Raw genomic sequence first — 25,546 nt, forward strand, 5'->3', positions numbered from 1 at the left:
TATCTTTGTTCATTTTATTCACAAAATGGTAGGAACATACAATAATATATGAAAACACTAACAAGAGACATAACAATATTCAAACAATGAACAAATAAAAGTACAGAGTAACGACAGTGTTGATGGAATAATCACGAGATTCCTGCAGGGATAACGAACGTACTTCATACAAGCTTAAGGCCGAACAGTTACAATGTTTCTCGTATTGACAGGCTCAAGTGACAATGTCTGTGAACAAATGTGTCTGCAACTTTGAAGGGCTAATTAGAAAGTCCTGCGGGTCGTCATATACGTTTCGAATGAAGTTAAAGATATATGCAGTAAAATCTGGAGACACGTTTGACCGTTATGAGGAGATTCCAATGTGCTCCATATCTAAGTATCTGAGAGGGTGTATTTTGACTGTATGTGTGTTCACTTCGAACTGATGCTAGAGGGAAGGATATCATTACTATGGTATTCACTGAAGACAATCGTAACATTTGGTTGAGTTATCTCTTTTATGCAAGATGTTGTACTGGCGCCAGACCATTAATGGGGTGATAGTGCAGTTGGTACTGTCTTTGAACTCAACACCTCCTCGTGGACACTATCATGTACATAGATGCACTTCCTGCTGACTACTCAGAATACTGACACCAATGTCTTCACTGGTGAAAGTCTATTTCGTTTCAATACTGAGATTCGAAATCACAGCTTCAGGGAAGTACAATGTGATTCAACTGAAATCTTAGTTTTCGTTGCCGGGAAACACGGATCTGACGCCATCCAAATACAGGTCACGTTAGAACGACCTTTCGCAAACTTTGACCGACCAATGAAATGACCAACATGAAGTCGACATTATCCCACAGAAAGAAGCTGTATCGGGCGTGTTATACAGCGCAATCTTCTAACTGGCGATTTCCATTTGAGACAACGTTTGGAGAAATTTAGAAATTAACACAACATTCTGTAATGTCGCCTAGATGAAATTCCGTACTTTCTATCGACGCTCCGTTTGTAGGCCGTTTTAATGTGACCATTTAGATCTATTTTAATGGAATTTCCAACCATTTATAAGATTTTATAATGTACTTAAAAGAACAAATCAGATAACTGTGCACTGTAATACTGAAGGGACTGACGAACAATACGTTAGCCTTATAAAAGTTAACTTGGATTTATGGCCCTGGTCAATTAGTCGAGCAGTGACATCTTTCCTATTTTAATGTTGGTGAACAGAATGCCTAAAATGGTACAAACACTAGCTTTTACTGAAAGGCAGAATATTGAGGCCAGTTGAAGGATATCAATCTATCATATATAACATCCCCAAAAATAAAAACATTTTCAGAATTTTAAAAATATATTCGTTATAACATATGTTATTACACATCAGTATAGAGTAATTTTGTCTTCGTATGTTTTGGTTTACAAGTAACTAAGTTCCGGACTTAAGTATAAGTGAATATGACGGAAACAATACTTGTTTCGGCCTTTGCTCATCATGATGCCATTCCGTCCCTCGACAAACAGTACGAATATGTACATTAACGACATCTGTGCACAACCAACAAGATCGACCACACGGAGTATTGTGGAGGGATCCTTAGTACGCGCGTAGTCGCCCCAAACGATTTCTACCATGAGGTAGGTCTCGAAGTCAGTCACACTGAATAACTTTCGTGGAACAACATTAGGCTGCTAGCGTCGAGTATGACTGTTAATAAGTTAAAGGTTATTATGCACATATATGTACATCACCAGCAACTGAGAGCTGCACCACGCAGCTCGGAGTCGAAGCATAACTCACAACATGTACACCAACACAATCACGCGAATACAAATGTCACAAAATCATGAGTGTCTGACTTAATGTACGAGTAAAGACTGCATTCCCGAAACAATCACTCGGAAACATTAATCTTTGGCTTCTTCAAATGGATACATCATGCATACGGCATCTACATTTAACCGAGTCATTCTCACACAGTTTATGTACTGAATTATTTTCATATCGTAACAAGTTGGTTAGGAACAGGCCGATCACCTGGAAAACCGTCAACCATCATTACGTATCATTGTTTAAGCTCTACTCTGATAAATACTTTTTGTTTCGAGTTAAGTTCAGTGTAATCAGTCTAACATAAATGTATTTATCTATTATTTACCTATTACTGTTTGTTCAGTGACTCTGGCAAACAAGCCTGACTTCGCATACGTCGAAATGGCCCGTAATCAGAGTCCTTTCTAACTTGATAGTGAAACTTGAAAACGACGGTACAATAACTTATTTCGCTGTGCCTATGTAAATATTCAAATATCCTGTATGCCCGTTTGACGATACAATTCGAGGCATAGTGTTTAGGATGCGATATGACTGGTTGGGTGATCCTCCGACTAACACTAACTTCAGACTTCTCATGAATCCAAACAACATGCGGAGAACTACATTCTCCTTCAGGCGGAAACTCTCATGTTCATAGCATATGCCCAATACAAGTGTTACATAAGATAATGCCTCTGATCCTCGGCACTCTCGTTTTACAAAGATCTCCTTACTCTGGACGGACAAGTGTTCTAACTTACATTGGTCTGATGGTTCCATATCCCCATGTATATGTCAATGATTGAGCAGTCTACATGACCGAACTAAAGTAAGACTGTCCATGTCAACACAATACCACGACTTTCACAGCAACAGTTTGTGAAACAAGCTGCTTAACTAATCTCCATGACAAAACTACAAACAACCTCTTAACCTATCAGTTGGGAATGTAAAAGGACAATCAAGATTAGAATTCGGCCAGTTCATGACTTTGTGGACTATTTTGAAGATAAAACCAAACTTTGGTACCATGCTACAAATATACTGTATCCATGATGGGAACTCATATAATGATCTTTGTGACATTCTGGTGGCTTCTAGACTATCACGTGCAAAACAAACCAATTGTTTGGTTAAACATATGTTTTCAACTGACATGATCAAATGGTGATCTTCCCCAAGAGCCAACAGAAGGCAGTGATGTTGTTAGAACTAAATAGCCTGTAGAAGTCAGTGAGCTAAAGACCCGTTTCCCTTTTTTTTCTTTCGCCCTTTCTTCTTTTTGACAACATTTTCTTTGGCTTTAGGATCTTTACATGCACACTCCGAGGTACAGGTTTTGGCAAACGGCATGACTGGGCCGCCAACAGTGGAGGGACAACAGTCACCGCCATCCCAGTCGCAGTGCTCCCGATTGTCCCGGCCGTCACACCATCCGTCGGACATGGACGCCTAGTTAAAAGAACAACAGTAACTGTTTAATGTCACAGAAATAATTTATGGTTTCCGTTAAGCTATGGTCTGTAAAATAGCCTGCTTGCCATACTGTAAGTTCAACTGGCCTAAGCTTATAAGAAACAATTGTCAACGATAACAATTTCAACCACCTTCAGTTTATGGAGTTATATGGCATAAATATATACAGTACAGGCAAACCAAAAAAGGCGTACCTTTTAGAGAACACTTTGTATAGACCAGTATTCTAAGAACACGTTTATAAATGAAGGATTTGGCCAAGCCAAACCTCTGAAATCAAGAAAACTTTCGTCACGGTCAGTGGCATTGTCTGTAAACATGGCAACTATATGTAACACCCACTTATTGTCATTATTGCCACCTTAGCTCTACCTGTGCTGACTTTAATGGTTCAACTGGGCAACATGATCACCGTAATAATGCCTATTTTCCCAAATGTAAACATTTTAATCCTCACAAAAAAGGTAATAATCAATATATCCTAATAATAATCCGAAGAAAATGAAGAATTTAAAACTGTTAAAGCGTCCGTTAAGAAAACGCGCATTAACGACGCGACGGATGATAAGGACAATGATTAGTTTTCAAATCATAAGGTCAGAACTGTTTGCTTAAGAGCTTAATCACACAAATAGAAAGATGTTTTGTCACCAAATATTTTCTTTTCAGAATAGGGCCCTGCTATGAAAAGGTTTCAATCAATATTAGAAAATAGCCGACGTCATCTTTAAGGTTTTCATAAATCATTGACATCAACAGTTTCTCTACTAACCTTACACATGTGAAACAACTGCTGTCAAATCAGACTCCACAGGGAGTACGTATGTGAAAAGTTAAGTTTACTGTAGAAAGAAAATGTACCATTGACTTAACTTTAAACGACTTTCTGACCTAGTTATCGCATTGCGTACGCTTACTTCAAAATCGGAGAAAACATTATGCATTCTTTATTCGAAAATCGAAAGTGCCACATGTCACGATAGCGGATGTCAATTATGGACATCATGCCGTCATATAACCTCCATTGAACTCGTGTAGATTACATATCTAGAGAGAGAGAGACAAACGGTAATTCTGTGATCCAGATATTTATATGCATAGATTACAGTTAATCCTAGTATGGGAGAACATTCTTAATATCAATGATAAGTTATGTATATACAAAAGATGTCAACATTTCCAGTGTAAAATGTGCAACATTAACGCAAGATCACAAACTACAGGACACTTACGACGCTGCACTTCTCTACGCATTTGACGTGCCTCGGGTTCGGGAACCAGTGAGAAGATCCCGTGCATGTAAAATTTGTGATGATCTGTCCAGTTGTTGGCACATTGAGGACATGTGTCTTCCTTCGAGCCGTCTTACCCATGTACACTGGTTCGTGGATAGAAAATCGGCATCGCACCCTGCAAGTGGCCCCTGGACGGACACACAAGATGCAAATTGTTGATACGTCTACCAGCTGTTTATACATATCATGGCTACCGTACCATCAGTAATTATCATATGTTGCGACTGAGGGGAGAAAGAAATATACACGGGTATTATCCGAACGTTTACATTTGATAGAAATAACACAAATATGTAATCCTACCAAAGTCATAGTTCCCATTAGGGCAGTCGATGACTTGATCTTGGAGGTGCGATGGCGGCTCGCATTTGGCAGCAAGATGTGAACGACAGGGCTTGAACTCTCCAGACCACATACCGTTAGACTTGCATATGATTTTCTGTTTGGGCTGGAAGGAATTAGACAGTGTAGTGGTTCTCGATCACATCGATGGGAAAAAGTGCATTTTGTATTTTGTCACAGTGAGCAATATTCCAGCTACATCGTGGTAGTTCAAAATAATCAATCCCGTGCTAGGTACACTTGATTTCGATTCTTCATTTGTGAGTTGGTTCCTCTGGATTCCCAACAGTTCCCATCTGGAAACTTCATGCGAATATTATGTATTAAAATATATGGATTACATATGCAAACACTTAGAAATTACCCGGACGTGTGTGCCTTTACCTGACTATCGTCTTTACATCTGAGAACACAGCGGCTCCGTGCTTTGTTACTGCACTTAAAGAGACCAGCGAGGGCTAGAGGTAAGGAAGGGCACTGAATCCTCACACATCGCGGTCCATTCCACTCTCCCTGGTCCCCACAGGTCAGCTGGTACGCTCGCCTGGAACCAGAATCCACAAAGCAGTTAATATAGGGGCACACTGAACCGAAGGACACCAGTGTATATACAGCCACACATGTTCACTAAAACCAAGGACACCAGTGTATATACAGCCACACATGGACACTGAAACATGCACGGTGGTATATCTAGAGGCATAGGCACACCTAAACCATACACACCAGTTTCTATTGAGTCGCACTGAATCCATAAAAAGTAGTTACTATACAGAAGTATAATTATTGGAACCCAAAGAAAAGTTTGCATTACAACATATAAAGGCACATAGCTACGATAGGTAGTTTATAAAGAGATAACAGCGGAGAAATTAACAGGCGATCTGCTTTAGTGTGCTCTGGGGACTAAGAGAAGTAAACAATCAAAAGACATTGTGCTGCAGATACTAGATTTGTCATATCTCGTTCTATGTTCGATGACCTACAATACATTGAGCGGACGCTGAACAACCTTATAACAAGATGTTGTATATATTTATTCATTTGAAAACACATAGTTTTCAACAGTTCACATTACACAGGTTCGACAACGGAAACATTAATTATGATACATGTAAGTGTTGCCTCAGAAACGAGGTTCAACCTTGCTGCAAAATATTATAAAGATGCACATGAAAACTGTGTCTGGAATGGCTGGCCATGTTAGTTGAGAAAACACTTTACGCCCTCACCTTTTGAATTTCTGTTTCTCCACGTGATATCCTTTCTTGCATTTAAATTTACAAGTTGTAGAAAGCGGTTTACGACCTCGCTTACACTGCTTGGTGATAAGTTTGGCGTGTGGGACCTGCAGAGGAGGGTAACACCGGATGTGGCACGAGGATGTGGGAGCCGACCACAACCCGTCAGCCTCACATCGTATGGTGTTGCCGAAACCTACAACAAAATCAATTGTTACATCTCATAACTAGAATGAAATGAGCCGTTTATTTTTCAGCTGTCGAAGCCGCCTGCTACCAATTTGTAGATCAATACGTTGTGGGGAACCTCTTTGTCTTACATATTAACCTTCCGTTCCATACAAATTACCAGTGAGTGAGTTTAGTTTTACGCCGCACTCAGCAATATTCCAGCTATATGGCGGCGGTCTGTAGATAATCGAGTTTGGACCAGACAATCCAGTGATCAACAGCATGAGCATCGCTCTACGCAATAGGGATACGACATGTTTCAACCAAGTCAGCGAGCCTGATCACCCGATCCCGTTAGTCGCCCCTAACGACAAGCACGGGTTACTGAAGATCGGTTCTAACCCGGATCTTCAAGAGTATATAAATTACCATACCATAAGTAAAACGTATGTGGGTCAAGTCTTGTACCTACCTTGCTGCCGAGCCGGTGGGTTGCACTTGAATGTACAATTGTTTCCGTGAGTTGTACCTGACGGACAGGCGGTGGATGCAAATGGAACAGCCGGTACCCCACAGTCTACAGGTACACAGGCCATGTGTGCCGCCGTCAACCACCTCCCGCTGGCGCACAGCGCGCGGTCACTGTCACCCTCCAGACGGTACCTTAAGTCAGATAATGTTCATAAACACCATATAAACATGATTCGATCATATAATCATACAATCTTCTTTCAATCAGTACTGTTTGTCAACCACACAATTAAATATCGATTGTTATTAAGATATTGCCCATACATTATGTATGAGCTGTCAAGTTCCTAGAATCGTCAGATGACATTTTTACAGCAGAGGTGTGCTTTCCCTGTTACAGGTGTTCATAACCTTTGTCATATTTGGGATTGCATTTTCTCAGTAAAGTGCAGTTTCTAGGTCTGTGGGGGTTGAGTCCCATTCGGGATTAGGAACCACGCCGTCAGAGTGAGGCACCTAATCGCCAGCACCCATAGTCAGCCCTCTAACCCACACAGCCACCGTGGTTTCGAGTGTGAGTGAGTGAGTGAGTTTAGTTTTACGCCACTTTTAGCAATATTCCAGTACTGCCACGGCGGGGGACACCAGAAATGGGCTTCCATGTGGGGAATCGAACCCGGGTATTCTGCGTGACGAGCGAACGCTTTAACCACCGCCCCTCCGCAGCTTGGACAAAAAGAGATGTCTGACAACGGGTAGTCTCCATCACGTACGTTCTGTACCCTTCTAATCAGTGAAATTGGCAGGGCTTCCATGGCCAGACGTTATAAACATACTCGGGTACTGTGGGTTTGAATCCCAGATGCAACTGGGAAGTACTGGGAAAGTATAACCCCAAACATAAAAATGTTACATCTGACACATTTCTAAAGGCCATTGTGTGTTCAATGTGATATTTGTCAGCTTATGTAGACGCTGGTTATGTTTATGATGCCTTTCATTAAACAAGAGCCAGTCCATTTCACAAACACAATGCTAATTACACACTCTATTATGCTACGTTGAGGGTATGAATCGTGCTACATTGAATCCTGGAATGTTAGCACCCTACCGAGCTGGTTTGTTTCACCAAAGTGCTTCATGACTTCAGACTTTCACCGCTTTGGACTCTATGGCATTAAGCAAACACAATGTGAAATAGCTTAAGTACTGTTCTGACAGCGTTTCGCCCAAAGCATTCAAGTAACATGACATCAGTGGACGTCCTTCCATACTGTGTCCCTAATGACTGACCCCTCCACGCAGTGTATGGTACAGGTGTGTCCCTCGGTGTGACCAGAGCACTGTGGCTGAGCATGTTGCAGAAGGAAAGGGGGGCACGTTGTGGAACAGTTCTGGGCCATGCAGCTTCCTGATCGCGGACTGTACACTTCCTGCCGGCCACATGTCGCTATCGTGACAGGGTCCAAGAGCAAGGACGATCGTAGCTTCACAGCACGGAAACTGATTCTGTAGAAGTTAAAGCTCAGCCGAATACCTGCAAGAAAATCACACATGAACACATCTGACAGCGACATATAATTCGGAGGCACTGCGTTATACTAGATCAATTGCATTACTTGTTGTACAAACGTCTGAAATATAGTACCCAAAGGGATTTAAAGCAAATGAAATTAAACAATAAAAACATTTTTAGTGAGAGTGAGTTTAGTTTTACGCCCCTTTTAACAATATTACAGCAACATCACGACGGGGGAAACCAGAAATGGGCATCACATATTGTCCCCAAGTGGGGAATAGAACCCGGGGCTTTGGCGTGACGAGCGAACGCTTTAACCACTAGGCTACCCCACCTCCCCAAACTCACAACTCTTTGAAAAAGAAACATGAACATGAGCCTATGGCAAAGTTTCGTCATATTACATGATGAATGTTTTCTCTAAACTGGTCTTAGCACGTCGTCCCTGGAGAATCATATATCCATCACATGTACTTAACGAGATCTGACAAGTCGAATGTATGACTGTCCTTAGAAGTTGATAGCTATTGTTGCACTTAAATGAGTACCTTTTTTGTATTTCAATAAGGTAACAAGATTGTGATCAATGCAAAAAGGGTCCTACCCAAATACATACACATTGCATTCGACGAGGGTTCAAGAAGAAAAAAGGTCTACATCCCAACATTTACGTAATTTTACCACTAATGAGTCGAACTGATATCACCACCGTCCTAAACAACTCCACCACTGCTATTAGTCCTCAAGGTAGGCCAAATAAGATTGCAAATTTTTAAATCAAACATTGACGCTGCTTTTTATTCGTTACTTTCACATTAGTTTGTAGTCCCAGTACAGTACAGTAAGTAGAAACACTCATTTTAATTCGTTACTTATTATAAGGCATTTGGCTTCTAGATGAAGCTCAGTATTTTCAAGGTCAATGCCAAGGTTTCTTTCCGCCGACATTTCGCTGCAGCTGCTTGAAACCATGGGTCTAACTCGGCATCCGTGTGTTCAAAATCCAAACGTCCCTATTTGCCTTCTCGGTCCGCTTCAATAACCTTTACCTTGTTCCAATATTCCTAATATCAGATTATAAGTTGGATCTCATGAAAGACGAAAACGCTATGTAACATAAAAAGTGTGCAGAAACTTCATTATGGCATATTTTCGTCAATAATTGAAAATTAGCAGCAAGAAAGGACCAAAACAATATACCTATGGAGTGAAAGAACGCCTGAGACAGATCATGCATCACGGATATGCTGGTAATAGGTTTGGAGCAATCAAGAGTTGTCGCCCGTGACGAGAGGGAAACTGAATCATTGTTGGACTTGATCAGCTCAATTGTCATATTCTTAGGAGTTGGGTCGTGATCGGACCTGCCGTCAGAGCCTATGTACACCAACACCTCAGTAGCCACGACAGGTTCCAGGAAATACAGCTGAATAACAAACACATGTTGCACGTACAGAAATTGGCATGGTGTATGTAATATCATATTTCAGTTGTCAATCAAAAACAGTTTAGATAATAGGTTGAAGAAGATAACCCTTCATTACATTATGTTTGTTAAGCATGGTTCGTTTTCACGTAACAGGAACATTTGGTGCATGTACCTCGATCCAGAAGTTTCCATTGTAGGAGTGACTACCACAAGGAAACCAGGACTGACCCGGTTCAAAGTCCATCCCACATACCTGAAAAGACAAGTTCATTATGTAGGCGGGAGTTAGATCAAGGCATAAAAAATATATTTGTAAAACAGTGACTTGCCGCACTTAGCAATATTCCAGCATTATAAGGGTGGTCTGTAAATGATCCTGTTTGGACCAGACCATCCAATGATTGACATCATGAGCATCGATCTTCGCAATTGGGATACGATGGCATGCATTATGCATGTCAGCGAAGCTTACTACTCCATCTCCTTTAGACCCCCTTTACGATACTCATAGGTATATTGCTATTGGCGAATTATATCCGATATCTTTAGCTTGTAGGTGTGAAGACCCACAGGGTCAGGACGAAACACAATTAACTGTGTTCAGCTTCAAAATCTAAACCGCAAATGGTTAAAAAACCCTGAACTTTCCAACTTTTCAAAGAGACGTTGCCTAGTTTCTATTTATAGAACATTGCACGAGGTTTACTAATAGCGCACACTGGATTTATCCGGCGGCCCAGTTACAACTGTCTCTGGACACATGGGTAGCTGGAACAGCGGGTTGGCCACCGCTACACGCGCCCACTGGTCCCTGTAGCCAGGAGGAGTGTAGAAGCCACAGTCGGACACACTGGAGGCCACCTCGAAGTCCTCACACACACCGTCACCTTCATGCCGGTAACACAAGCTGGGGGAACCTGGCAGAAAACATACATGGTTGGCCTTGAAAACACACAACATGGTAGCAAACATGAATGCATATCTACTCTAATATGCGCATCCTCAGGAGCACAAATCAAGTTATCCCTTAATGATTTATCTTAAAGGTAATTTGTTCCACGTTCTATGTAATAATTATGAAAGTTGAATGAGTTTATTTAATAATAGTAATAATGTGTCCATTTATGTAGCGCCAAACTCCACACTAGGTATGCTCATATCGCTAACAATCAAGCACAGCACATTATTACCCCGGATAACCCAAGCTGCCTGTTAGGCGCTAGAAGGTTATAGTCATATGACTTTTTTTTATTTGTAATGTTGCTACTGGATGTGTAATGACTAATTGTACACAGTGTATATGTAATCATTTGTCTAAACACATGATTCAATCAATATAAAGAAGAATCCAAAAACAGTGAAAAGATCTACACCTCGTGTTCAGCGTTAAAACAAACGTAATTTACATACTTTACTGGCAGTTAATGTAAAGGTGAAAACAATACAAGTGTATGCAACAGAAATCAGGTGCAAATAATGACATTTCACCAAAACGAATACCGAATATATACATTTATGTACATCTTTACCTTTGCAATGAAAAAACTCCTCAATTTTACAATCGACATTACATCCATCCCCGTCCATAGCATTATTATCGTCACACTCCTCTTGACTCTGGCTGAAATAAACGACAGAAGGACTCAAGATGGGTCACAGGGAAAACCCAATCATACATACATCCCCTTCTCCGAAATCACTGTTTTATAACTGTCTTGTCATGTCATACTGAAACAATTAATCAACGTTCTCGACTCTTTGTTCACGATGTTATAAATAAATGTAAGAAGACAATAAAATGTGTCCAGGGAATCGACATAAGATGATGTACGTTGTAGTTTGACGTCTTGATTGTTTTCTCATGACTTTACAGAGAGACATTGGATATCCTTGAAAGAAGTTCCTAGTTATTTACACAAAGATGTTCCTGTTTAAGGAACCGTGTTACGGCTATTTGTTTTGGTGCATTTGTTCGTGATATTTGAAGATACTACAAATAGAAGCTGATATTGCAACATAATGGTCTTTAAATGTAAGGAACTAACAAGAATTTTCACTTTACTGTTTTGATGTTATCTATAAAGTTCATGATAATTACTTTCTTTGAAATATGTTTGAACACATGTAATGCACATATTAAGTTGCTTTAGTTATCATGAAATGTCAAAAGGACAATACAAAAACCAAATGGCCCTAACATTCTTCCGTAGCTGTTGGATCGCATAATAACGAAAAGTAATAATGTTGACTCAGAAGAATGACCACCTCTCTAAATGCCCATCGCCGCAGTAGTGCTGCCCGTGTGTATAGATGAGAGGTGGAGACAAGGCGCTGGATGCTGCACCCACCACCAAGGCAACCCAGTACGTGTAGGTCTTCGACTTCTCAACTTCGCTGGAAGTTATTATCAGGGAAAGAATACACAATATCACGTACAGTTGTAGGTCTCATTGTACCCTTATATCATAGTTGAATGTATATTTTACCACCAGTTACAGGAATATTAAAACTAAATGTGGCATACCTTAACTATAAACTACTAGATGTGCAAAACGAGTTACTCTGAGAAGTTACATTTTCCGTACACGTGATTTCCAACGTGATAATTTCATTATGTTTTGAGTTTCTTCCAGACTATGGTGATGATTTTTAATCAACTTTCAAACTCATATCCTGTCACTTACTCGTTGAACTTACAGATCAGAGAATCTGAGGTCACTTGAGTATCGAAAGTCGCCGTCGGTGAAAGGAGGCGACCTGGTGACCTTGTACTTGATTGCACTGCACGCCGAGCAGTAGTGGTCAGAAGGTTGGGACAGTATCTCTATGGCGTCGATGGCGACGTACGGTGACCTGGTATATATGCGAATCTACAAGTGAATCAGATCATGGTATGTCATTAACCAGATTCATATGTTGGTGTATAGTAAAATACGGATGTGAACTTTTTATAGCTGGATTCGCGTTTCATTAATACCATTCACACAACACTTATTTACTGCGCTTTCAGTGTCAATGTAGTTTTTGCTTGTTTTATAGAGTGAAATGGTCAGCGTCGGCTTGAATTACTTTGGAGACATGGAATGAGTAGAAATGATTATTAGTGGAATTGACTGGATGTTTGGTACCATCAAAAACTTGGTGCTAGTTACCAAAACAGGAACGTCGAAAAAAGGTTCCCATGACATATGGAACTACAGCCAACGTTGTGAGAAACGTTGAATTTGCCGTAAACTCAATAGTGAGCTGCCTCACAACAACCAGGGAGACTGCTCCATATTCACCATCACTGTGTGAATCTTGCGTCATGCGAGACAAATTGAACTTATTTAAGATTTTTGGGAAAACGTAATCTTCACTTTGTCACGTTGTTGTTGATTACTCCTGATTTATCAAGACCAGCGTCAAACGAATGCATTGAGATCAGCGTGGCTCCGCGTTTAGGCGCGATCTCTCGTTTCAACAAAATCCCACTATCTTTTGAGGAATGATACTGATTTTATATAGAAATATGTAATACTTAATTGTTTCATAATTAAAAATAAGCTAATTATTCAAATGATTGGAAGAGGTGATAGTGGAAACCATCGTTGGAAATTTAATTGAAAGAATAATATTTAAATGAAATCTGATAAAATCAGGTGCAAGGTATGATATATCGCAATTAGTTTCAAAACACACACCTTACATCCCTGATACATATGTTTGAACGTGAGATTTTATGATATTTACGATTTTACGAAACTGGCAGTGAATAGTGGTATTGCATACGTCTGAATTTTGCCAGAGCTTGTATTTATACGTTTCGAAAATTAGCTAATTGCGATATTCAAGCTTGTGCAACCAGAGAACCATAATATTTTTGCTGTCCGCATTCCAGACAAAAGAAGCATACTGAAGTTCTGGTTCAATGTTGTTCAGTGGTATACCTGTTACTCAAGATTTGTTTCTGGAGAGAATAATATTTTCTTCTATATACGTAACAGTTAAGAAACAAGTATGATAGGTTCCACAGGCCTAATTCCCAGGAGGTTAACTATTTGATCATCTGTGACTGTGACTAAATAGTTTGGGGATTAACATAAACCATCCTCAACTCAGTTTAAATGTTTATCAGGTGAAGACTTTACTTTATGGAATACGCACAGTCTATCAACACTGTCATAAATATCTGCTATATCGTTAATATTGACCAGAAACGGTAATGGACCAAGCATAGAACCTTGTGGAACACCAGCCGTTAACGTCTGGGCTGTGTAGTACTCTCCATTGACGAAGACCCTTTGCTTCCTTTCTGAAATATAGTCAGATAACCACAAAAGTTTTCCTTGAGTACCATACTTTTGTAATTTGTTAATGTGGCCTGCATACTGACACATTGAAGTCATCTTGAGATTGTTAAAAACAGGGCTGTTCTTATATTATGAGGTGCAGATACCATGATAAAGTTCAAATGATTGATAAACTGTGTTGTGACCCTCTTGGACTGATATTATTTAAATATGTAATTGTTGGAGTCAAAACATGAGGGTCCAGTAAACAGTGATCATTTTAAAAAGTCGCATACGTTCGCTAACTTATTGTACTACATATACAAGAACACAATATTATTTAAAATAAATCCGGTGCAGATAAATTCCGTGATGGATGGAAGGTTAAATCAAACCGAATCGATTGTATTCTGATCGTGTTGCATTTAGATCTTGTTATGTGCTGGTGTTGCATTTTTCTACATATATAACAAAATTAATCTAGTTTACAAAATAGGTTTCTGAACACTGTGGGTCTCAGTTTTATTGTCGGTGCTGTGATCACATGTCTGTCTCAGAAGATTTTCATGAGGACGGTCTACAAACCTATTTAACATATGAATTCTCCAATCATCCAAACTATTCGAAATAAAATTTAGTTAAATTAGCTGTATCCTTGTCGATATCGCGTGCCAATGTTATTACTTATTTACTTTATACTTATTTATTTGCTATTTACTTTATAGTTTACTAGCTTTCTAATATCCACCGTGTTCCGATACAATCTAAATTCAAATATAGATACGAAGAATTTTCTGACTAATTAGAAATTATCTGAAGATGTGCGCCTTGATCTCCTACACATGGTGCTCCATATGCTATTCATGAGACTGGCGTTGTATACGTATACTCTGCTTTGCTAATATATGTTGGCAAAGGTGTACACTGATCAACGATTGCAGGTTCCCATCTCTAGGCATCTATAACCTTTATGTTCTATTCATCATCAGATTTACCTTTCTCAGTTTCCGGTCTCCCGCCAGCCTGGTAGTGAAGGGGATGTTGCAGAACGTATCAACCTCCGTCAGGGTACGTACAGTACGGTCCGTATAGTACAACCGTATCTTGTTCAGTCCCCGATGGGCATTCCATGTCACCCACAATGTCAAGCTATTGTCAGAAGAAATTTGAATGAATTACAGCTTGTTCAGCTTGACCTGAGCTACTCTACATATGCATGATCCAGGAGGTCAAATGGCACAAACGGCAGGTCGAGTTCACCTCATTAAATAGGGTATTAAATATGTAATTTTTGTAGGCATACCGAAGGGCCATTCAGGGGAGGTAACTCTACTTGCCTTATTATGAGTCTTCCACATGCACACTGATTTCTGCATTAACAGCAAAAATATCTATAGAATAACTGGGATCTGAAATGGTTTAACCGGTAAAGACGCGTTGCCATGTCACATATGTCGATTGCCACTGTCCACAAGACGAAAAGACTGACAATTAAGAGAGCAATTACATTTTTCCTGGAGCCTCCGTTTGACCAGAAGTGTACTTGTGATGACGTAACAGACCATTAAAAGAACACAGCTTTTTCCCAGTTGGTGTGTATCTTCAGTTATTTTATTTTTAGGTTTCACTCTATTTCTCGACATGACAGTGGGCGTACATAAGATTTAGTGTTAGTACATGAAAGGGTTGAGGAGACCACGATGGTGCGGTAGTTCTACTACCTTGCCGGTTTGACGGGCCACCTGAGGGAGAGGTCGATATAACACTGTTGATGTTTACAGGTGTTGACATCCGGCATCCACACCCGTGTACTGGCGTCACATGTCACGGCGTCCGGCGGCCCTGCAGATCATCATGCCTCAGTCAGCACCAGAGGTATACTACACACACCACTCAAGATATATAACATTTGACAGTGAAACCTTTTAACCAACAGGTGAGCATTTTATCTGAATAGGTCTCGTAGGACTGAATAGTTGGTCGTATGATGAAAGAATCATTACACGTCAGTGCACAGGGAATGAAACCAACCATATGAGCATTTTTTATCACGTTCTTCAAACATTAGGTCCATTACTTCCTTTTAGGACCGCCTCCGTGGTGTAGTGGTTAGAGTAAAATATGGTACTTGTTAGTCCCTGCCTAGCGCTCGACATTAATGGGTACAACAAGGTCAGTATAATGTGTCTGAGTGGGGTATTCATGCTTCACTGCGACATGGTATCTCAGTGGGCTAGCACTATAAAACCAGCATTAGTCTGGGCTAGTACAAGCAGCCGCACATACACATACACACGCAAGCACGTCGTCATATGAGCGAAACATTCTCAAGCACGACGTTAAACCCAATTTCACCTCACCTCACTTCCTTTTAGCAATAGCTTTTGTTTGTTTGTTCTTTAACGTCACACAGCCATATTCCAGGTATATGACGGCGATCGGTAAACAATCGAGTCTGGAGCTGACAATCCAGTGATCGACATCATGAGCATAAACTGATAGGATACGATGACATGCATTATCCATGTCAGCGAGTCTGACCACCTGACCCCGTTAGGCGCCTTTAACGACAAGCATATGTCTTGAAGACCAATTCTAACCCTGATGTTGTCACTTGTCTTTTAGCTTGAGAAAACTCCATTTGCATTCAAACACATATGGTTGCTATGAATTTCAGAGTTAAGCGATGGTAAGAAGCTTGTACATCCCACGAAAGGATACAACTTACGTTAGCGTATACCTCACCTGTTGCTTCTACAGGTGCCCACTCCCCACTCGCATCTTGGTGATTCGGGGAACTTGCATCATCAGCGTATTGAAACAGGGCGCCATCCTGAGTACACATGCTGCAAATACTATCAGGGTCATCGCTGCTTATACTGAACGGGGAGATCCAGCCAAGCGTCGTTGACGACTCATCTGACGACAGGACCTAGAGTGTTAAATCATTAGCCTATAATAATGTAGGGTTGAATGGAAATCATTAGGCGGAAGTATACCAGGGTAGGCGGAAAGTAATTCCCCATATTGGAAAACAAGTGTTTTAAAGGACGTTTTTCAGAATATATGGAGAAGCTACAGTATCAATTAATAGAGTTTGTGACATGTCATGACTTTCTTCAACTAAACCAGCGGCGCTTGTCACAACGAGCATGTGGTCCTGAAGAGCAATTATAAACCGAATCTTCGAGGGTTACACTTAAAGTGCAGACGTTTTTGTTGCTGCTGTTGTTTCCTCGAATACTTTAAACACCTCAGGTAAACATACCTTGGGTGGCAGAGGTACTGGTGAGGGTATCTTTGCTGTTATCCACGGCTTGTACACCAGGTCAAGATAGCAGTGCATCCGGGCAACCTGGTTCTGACTGAAGTGGTCAGTACAGTTGTCATCTGGAAGAAAAAGAGAGTGCATGATGTTTTAAGCACAAACAGCAAAGTAAATATTACATGAAGGCTGAGCTAAAGAAATTGGCATCCCTGGACAAGCCACGGACGACGTACTCACTGTGTTACCATCCGACCCCTACTTGAATCGCATCGTACGACAAGCATCTTCTGTGTGCTAAGTACTTTTAAGAAATTCAAGCAAGGTATTCAAGCAATAGTTATAAACCGCGTCGAATATCATTTCAGAAGAGTGAGTTGACTTAACGCCGCCTTCAACAATATTCCAGTTATGTCCCGGAGCATCAACTATGAGTGAGTGCGTTTAGTTTTACGCCACTTTTAGCAATATTCCAGCAATATCACAGCGGGGACACCAGAAATGGGCTTCACACATTGTGCCCATGTGGGGAATCGAACCCGGGTCTTCGACGTGACAAGCGAACGCTTTAACCTCTAGGCTACCCCACCACCCATTAACTATGAGGAGAACACCTGAGGTAATGCTGGACGTTCACCGGGACGAACCGAGATTCTAATCCAGAACCATTAGTCACTGGCGTCCACACCTTAGATGACAAGGTCGCCCGTGTCTCCATTTCATAAGAACACAAGCTCTCACGCCCTAACGGTACCTGCATTGCTCATGTAGTTTCTGTATGGTGTGTCTTTGTAGGCGTCAAACAGTCCGCATCTGGAATCAGAAGGGTCGGGGTCGTGGCAGTGCATGTTCTCTGGCGTCGGGGTAGTGTCGGCGCACAAGTCCCCGTGCTCCAGCGAAGGATACGTCTCGGCACATGGGTCATCACACTCCATCTCGGACACCCCGTGGTGCACGTGCCACAGTCCAAGGTTGTGACCAATCTCATGTACAAGACTATTCGTCTGACCAGGACGACGAAACATCTTTGACTGGACAACGATACCACCTACAAAGAGACGATATGAATGGCTTTATCCAATGTTATCAATGCACAGGGGCACATGGCCATACACAACTCCAAAGTCTCTAAAAGAGACCATTTAACAAACGTATGTTTAAAATGTCATTTAAGTATGTAATAGTTAGGCAGTTCTAGATCTCTTCAGTATCTTAAAATGAGATTTCTGTGCACTTTGTAAGACAATTTAGAAACAATGAACCTAAGAGATAGATAGTCTTTACCAATTCTGTAAATTGTGAATATACATGTACAGTCAATCAATTCAGTAATGTTCAATAAACCATCCGCTGGTACTGCAAAGTCGGTGGGTTTGATTTCAGTGACGGCGCTAAAATTACACGAAGCAAGTGTTTTGTTTCAACATCATGTAGAAATCGAATCACTGGATTGTCGGTCCAGACTCGATTAGTTACAGACCGCCGCCATATAGATGAAATATTGCTGAGTGCGGCGGAAAACTAAACTCACTCACTCACTCGTAGAAATCTTAAAAACCTTATCTACTCGATTGCCACGGTGGTACATTCAGGTGTGTTTATAAGGTAACTTTTACAACTCGATTCACATTGAGACAATTGTTAAAGATACAATATGTATTCCTCTGCGACCTCTGTGATCACGAATGACGAATGGCACACGTATGACAAGGGAAGAGTTCCAGCACACCGATCGCGCGTGCAGCAATAATTCTACTGATCTAAAATGACGTGGGGCGGGGGACAAATGAAGACGGGGATAAATTAATACACCCCCTCATGGATTTGTTGTACAGCCCCACTACAGTAAAACATACATCATTGAACGATATTGCTATAACACACTCATTTATATTTGTCAGTTGGTGCCTTCTCAGCGATTGGATTTGCAGTTGTCTTTAATGTTTTAATGAAGTATTCTCTGTTTTCTGATGAGACTGCGTCGGTGTTGGTGTTGGGTTCCACCCACTCAGCTGCAGCTCATCAACAGTCGAGGATTCTCCCCGTGCCCTTTCATCGAGCCAGCTATATACCATTGATTAAGTGGGATCTTTGTCAAGCAGTCACTCCAGTACGCACAGGTCTACTCCCCCGCAACACTTGGCCATCAATGGGAGGAATATTTCTTCCCACCAAGCATTGTTTTATGGTCTTTGTCTGTGTAGAAACCATCGACGGAAACAATATGAATAACTTGTACCATTTGCTGAGCACTGACACAAATGTTCCACTCAGAACTGTTTTCACAGTTTAATAACAACTTTCATTCTTAAGTCTACTGTGCACCATGACACTTCGGGTGCGCTTTGAACATTTTTAAAGTTAGACATGTCATGGGAACGAATACATGGGTGGATAGCCCACAGTAATGCAGGTTGTTATAGAGTATAAATCTGCAATGGGATTTAAACGGTGCTGACAAAACAAGGATCGTTGCCAGAGTGAATCTGGGCATGGAAGACACGATCACTCGGCGTTCGATACTGACGTCGGTCCTCAAGCCCGAAACCGTCTTAAAACCAGACCCACAGTATTTGTTATCTGCTGGTCATTATGGCCGACATCTTTTTCATCCCAAGTAACTAAGAGCATTATTTTCATGTTAACATATAGGGCTTACATATTCTGATCAGCACCCACAATTGTTTATGGTTCTGGGTCCTTAGGGCCTGCAGCTTTTCAGGGTTAAGGGCAAACACTTCGATCACAGGATCCTGTACAGCCAGAATCTGTACAGCCAGTCGTAGCGCTGGGTCAGACGTGCCCCGTAGAGTTATCGAACTGTGGTTTTAGATGCTATTGGCGTTAGTAAAAACTTCGATATCCTCCCATCGGGTGATTTACCTATCGAGACAAACGTGTATCTTTAAGCTGGGTTCAAGAAGTATACGTGTTCCACTTGTCTGTGCTGTGTGTGGTTCTGGCGGTAACTACAACCACCTGTACAGAGCCCGCGCAACCTGTGCCAGATGGATGCTCAGACAGTCACTGAATGGAGATGAACTCACCCAGACAGACACACGTACTTTGGCCGCCGTTAGCATTACACGCCTTGTGGTGTAAACACTGCGTCTAGGGCACACTCCGGGGTCGGGGTTACACACATGGTGTCGGCTGGGGATAGTCATTACAATCAGGTGATGATGGCACACTCCGGGGTCGAGGTTACACACATGGTGTCGAGGGGGCTGAAAATCATTACAATGAGTGCCTCTTCCACACAGCGATCGTAGGGCTGAGACTGTCTAAGTCAATGCTAAAGTGTGTGAGAGTGTGTGAGCATGCTTTTACGGCTCTTTTAGCAATTTTTCAACAATATCGCGGAGGAGGATATCAGAAACCTGCTGCACACACTGTACCCATGTAGAAAATTGAAACCGAGTCTTCCGCGTGACAAGCGAACACTTTAACCACTAGACTATCCGGCCCTACTGTATATTAAAGGATGTAATTACAATCATGTGGTGACGACACAGTCCGGGGTGCGGAGTAAAGCACATGGTGTCTGGGAGGTTGGGACGTTGCAGATGCTTTAAAGTTCCCTCCGTTTTATCAAGATGAATATAAACTGCCGTTGCAAACAGAAGGTGGGTTATATTAGTTATAAGAACTTGTCCCTGCTTCTTTTTACTTTGAGAATAAAATATGTTTAAACTAAACTAACATGCCATTGTGTATCCATAAACTAACAGAGGACTGTTTGTTGTAAAGACACATACTTAGAAAGACACAAAGTAGGGAAACAAAGAAAGCAGTTATATCTCACAAAACAATTAACGCATTTTTCTCAAAGCGACGTGAAACTCTCATGATACACACTATTCCAACCACCTAAATGCCAGTTAAAAACTGTCAAAAATTTAAACTCGGAGACATGTCTCAGGAACCCTGCAGCCCAGTCAGATGTCATATCATAGGTAACATTCCTTACATAATTTTGAAGTTAATTATCCCGCCTTGTCATTCACACAAAGACATGAAAGAAAGCTTTCCTGTTCAATCAGGTCAGGGCCAAAATTCCGTCTCCTCTGTAAACATTTTCAAATCCATCAATGTCGATGATTAGCTTCCTTAATTGTCAATCATGGAGGTTCTGGTGTCATTCAGGCAACATAGGGTAACGTGGGGACTACTGGCGTCATCTGGTATGTATGATGATATATGGTGGGCTGGTTTCATAAAATGCATGTAGCTCTACCTGGAGATGCACCGTGTATCATTTTACAAGTGAGTGAGTGAGTATGGTTTTACAAGCTGTATCATTTAACTGTGCATATAAATTGTGAAAGTTGTTAGCAGCTGTGCCAATATTGTGTATATCTTCCTATCAGGTGACACACAGTTTTACAAAGAGATTATTACACGAGCAAGTGTGCCATACGACTTAAACGAGTGTGAAATTTTGTATTGCCCGAACGAGAGCGAGAGCAATACATAATTCGTATAAGTCTAATAATAATTTCGTATAAGTCATGTGACACTTGCTCGAGTGTAATAATTTCTTTATTACCCATTTTATTCATATACATTTGTGCAGTAAAACACGGTAAGCAAGTGTGACGGCCCTCTTCGTTGACGTCACATTCAATTGCATGATGACGTCACAGGCGACGAAATACAGAAACAATGGTTGCTAGGCAAAGTGATATGTGCACATGTGCATATATGATATATATGATACTGGTTATGTTTCACCATATGGGTATTAATACATTGATGGGTAATGATACATTGCGTTCACAGTCGTATAGTTGTACCATGTGTTTGAAGTCGTATATGATAAATGTGCATTCAGACGTACCATGAGATACATTGTGTATACTGTGGTACCAAGTAATGAATTGTGTATGAAGTCGTACCATGTGATACATTATGAATCCAGTTGTACCACGCGATACATCGTGTATAGTCGTACCATGTGATACGTTTTGCATACCATGTGATACGTTTTGCATACTACGGTACATGTAATACATTGTGTATACATACGTACCATATGATACATTGTTTATAGTTGTACCATGTGATACATGGTGTATAGTTGTACCACGTGATACTTTGTGTATACCGTTGTACCATATGACTTAGTGTATATGCCATGTGACAAATTAGCTGTGGTGTTACATTGTGTGACAATATGTGTATTGAGTTGCTCCATGTGGGACGGGACAATTTGTAAATGGGGGTTGTAATATGTGACATGTTATGTATAACTGGCAGACCTTTAATACTCTATGATGAGTATATCATTTTGTAATTTCACAGGATGGTCGTGATCTACGATCTTGACAACATACATGTATAGTGGCAGAACACATTTGCAGACGCACACAAAAGAGCTGGATGACGAGTCCGTGTTCCAGTAATTTAAACACTTAGTAAAAACATGGATCGAAACGAAAATGAATACCACCCCAGTGAGAACATACCATTAATAATGTTATGGCAACGTGAGATACCATAACATAACTGGCCTTACCTAGCCCCGGCAGCTCCTTGCCCGGAGCATGTGTGTCGGCAGTGACCGCTTTCTTGGAGTCGACGGCAAATCTAGCACAGGTCCAGACTACATCGGCCAGCCACTAGCTGTGTCAGAGGTCGGGGGTCAAAACCATGTCAACAAGACATGATGGTGTGAGTCATATCCAAACAAGGGGAATTTACATCAGATCTTCCAGACATATAAATATGTCTGTAGGATTCTCTTCACACAACAAACGTAATTTTCTCAGCTTTGGAGATTCATCAGTCGTAACTGCATGTGACATTGAGCTATTACTACGCAATTCCCCCAGCACTTCTTTGCATGCTCTGTAAATGAGATATTATTCTATTGCAGTTTCATCGAGGCTGCACGGCTGAGCCTGTTCTGTACGGTCAAAGAAACCAAGGGTAGCAAATTATAGTACTGCAAGAGCCACTATATCCATGTAAACATTTGTGGGGACCTATTGACAGACAATAGAGATGGAATAAATACTTATGAAATAACCAGTGCCCCAAACAAGTTAGGGGATAACATGACCAGATCTGCTCTCCAGAAATCGTTCAGTGATTTACTGGATACGGGTCTCGGATGTGCATAGCAAGTGAACATTCGATGCTTAATGGAATATGTTAAATAAACCCTTTCGTATTTCCCAACTGTGAATGCTTTTAACGTTTCATGTTTCTGAGAGGATTGCAAGTTCTGCCATATTATTACAATGAAATATGGTTCGGAACTAAGGGTCACACCAAAGATCGAAAACAAAATCCATTCGACATTATGTACGCAATTTGTATCTCTTAGTCATAACTGAGGAGGCGTCCATCTGAAATGAAGACTTGGGTTCTGAATAAGGTATCCCCATATGATGTCGTAAACGAACGCCCCCTCCTTCTCTCCCACGACACACTCGTGTTGTAATCGCAGCAAACACTGTCCAACCGTTTGGAGCAGAGTCTGCTGAGACCAAGAATGAATGGGAGTCCCGATGAGATAAAACCAAATAATGACATGACGCCGATAACATTTCCCCTCCCCAATCTTGACTAGAACAACTATCATACCAGTGAGTCATATGAGTCAGCAGAGACACGATTCTTATACAGAAAGACAATGAGTGGGAAGAGTGTGGCCTCTACGTGTGATGGTGTCTCATGGCTTGTACGACAGACCCGTTTCGCGCTTCAGCTGTGTACAGTTGTTACATTTAAACATCACTTAAGATAACAGAAGAGACATTTTCGCTTTAAACTTTGTTATCCAGAACTCAATTACATTCTTTACAAGAGAGCGGAGAAGCAGGCGTAAATTAACATACCATTTGGGAGGTATTTTTTATTAATTCAAAACGTAGCTGAACAGTATTGTATTGTACTTCACGAAACACAACATGCATATGAGTTGTCAGTTCAAGCCTTTCTTTGATACATGCTATTGACGTTTCCAATAATGTTGAAGGTAGGGAGTGCAGCAGAGTCTATCATGGTCCATTTTAACTACTATTTGCAACTTTTGGATTGGACAACACATCATATGCCCTAATACAGTTGATGAGAGTGGTATAGGTGAACAGTCCATCATGTCCCTGGCAGGACCACGGAGCTTACCTTGATGGGTGTACACGTGTGTCTCCCAGGGGAATGTAGCCAACCCGACTAATTTATCCGTGGTGGTGGAGGCTAGAAACACGTTGAGGTGGGAAGTAGCTGGGATCCGTAGTGCATCTTTGTACTCTTCAATACCGAGGAAACCCCTGATAAAAAGCCAAAAGGCAGAAGTAACATCCGCATATGTATAAGTCATTTGCAAGTGAGAACCATTTCTTCAATCATGATACAAAACTGACCATTCTTTCAGTAAGTAATGTATTTTTGTAGATGATAAATGAAACTGATTGTAGAGTGGGGCGTGTTTTATAAGGGAAGGAATTTTCACGGAGGACATTAAATCACTGAGGGAATGTGAGAGACATACTACAAGAGATATAACTCCAGACAGTCATGATGTCATCAACTTTATGTCGGGAAGTACTATTAGAGCCCATCATTCCCACTGACTTGCTTACTTTAAAATAACACAGAGTTATGGGGCCGAAATTGTTCTAAGGTCAATCTACTCAAAATATCGTTTCTACTTTCAGTGGCAGGGAAAATCAACGTTATGTGCTGTGGAAACTATAATGACATCGCATGTCTCGTACGAGCATACCATCCGTGCAGGGAGCACATTTACACGTCAGGGCAAATAGACCAATTTGTATATCGTCAAGTGAGCCCTAACCTGCCCTGTCTTACTTGGCTGCTTAAGATCATATGATCGATTTCCATACAGGCAGAACTCAGCTTCGTAGTAAATGTAAGCGTAAAGAGTCGTTTGTATGACTCAGACACACAACAAGCAGCGACCAGTGATTGTGTGCTACATTAGAATGATTGCAGATTTGAGGTTGTACGTCAGTTTTTGTGTTGGGGATGAGATCAATACAGCTTGTGTACACCTTGTGCTCCACCTCACAAGCAATGACCTTCACCTCCATATCGGGTGCCTTCAGTAGACAATACACTCATCTGAATTGCCAATAGTTTTCTCACTTCATTGGACACGGGGAAGTTGAATTGTTGGCATTTCAAAAGATCAACATTACTCAGTCCCCAAGGAGAGACAGGGAATTGAATTGGATTAGACGCTTTTAGTCAAACACGTCGGTTTTTTCTATGGCCATTTAAGAT

At 41.1% G+C, this 25,546-nt stretch overlaps 1 protein-coding gene across 1 annotated transcript in view; it reads right to left on the reverse strand.

The window, feature by feature from the left end:
- LOC124259663 (pappalysin-1-like) overlaps positions 1 to 25,546 on the reverse strand; it is a 41,982-nt gene continuing 16,436 nt past the window's right edge. The window contains exons 5-23 of the mRNA XM_046693843.1: positions 24,425 to 24,570; positions 18,045 to 18,338; positions 17,294 to 17,415; positions 16,771 to 16,957; positions 15,747 to 15,867; positions 15,021 to 15,174; positions 12,452 to 12,624; positions 12,020 to 12,148; positions 11,284 to 11,375; positions 10,472 to 10,671; positions 9,927 to 10,007; positions 9,526 to 9,751; positions 8,100 to 8,343; positions 6,808 to 6,998; positions 6,156 to 6,360; positions 5,308 to 5,467; positions 4,885 to 5,029; positions 4,519 to 4,709; positions 1 to 3,262 (exon numbers count right to left, since the gene is read on the reverse strand). Coding sequence (XP_046549799.1) covers positions 3,041 to 3,262; positions 4,519 to 4,709; positions 4,885 to 5,029; positions 5,308 to 5,467; positions 6,156 to 6,360; positions 6,808 to 6,998; positions 8,100 to 8,343; positions 9,526 to 9,751; positions 9,927 to 10,007; positions 10,472 to 10,671; positions 11,284 to 11,375; positions 12,020 to 12,148; positions 12,452 to 12,624; positions 15,021 to 15,174; positions 15,747 to 15,867; positions 16,771 to 16,957; positions 17,294 to 17,415; positions 18,045 to 18,338; positions 24,425 to 24,570 — 3,283 coding nt within the window. The 3' untranslated portion in view covers positions 1 to 3,040. The remainder of the gene's footprint in view (positions 3,263 to 4,518; positions 4,710 to 4,884; positions 5,030 to 5,307; positions 5,468 to 6,155; positions 6,361 to 6,807; positions 6,999 to 8,099; positions 8,344 to 9,525; positions 9,752 to 9,926; positions 10,008 to 10,471; positions 10,672 to 11,283; positions 11,376 to 12,019; positions 12,149 to 12,451; positions 12,625 to 15,020; positions 15,175 to 15,746; positions 15,868 to 16,770; positions 16,958 to 17,293; positions 17,416 to 18,044; positions 18,339 to 24,424; positions 24,571 to 25,546) is intronic.

Source organism: Haliotis rubra, unplaced genomic scaffold, assembly GCF_003918875.1.
Source record: "Haliotis rubra isolate DU_JTF1 unplaced genomic scaffold, ASM391887v1 Scf1180, whole genome shotgun sequence".
Taxonomy (NCBI): domain Eukaryota; kingdom Metazoa; phylum Mollusca; class Gastropoda; order Lepetellida; family Haliotidae; genus Haliotis; species Haliotis rubra.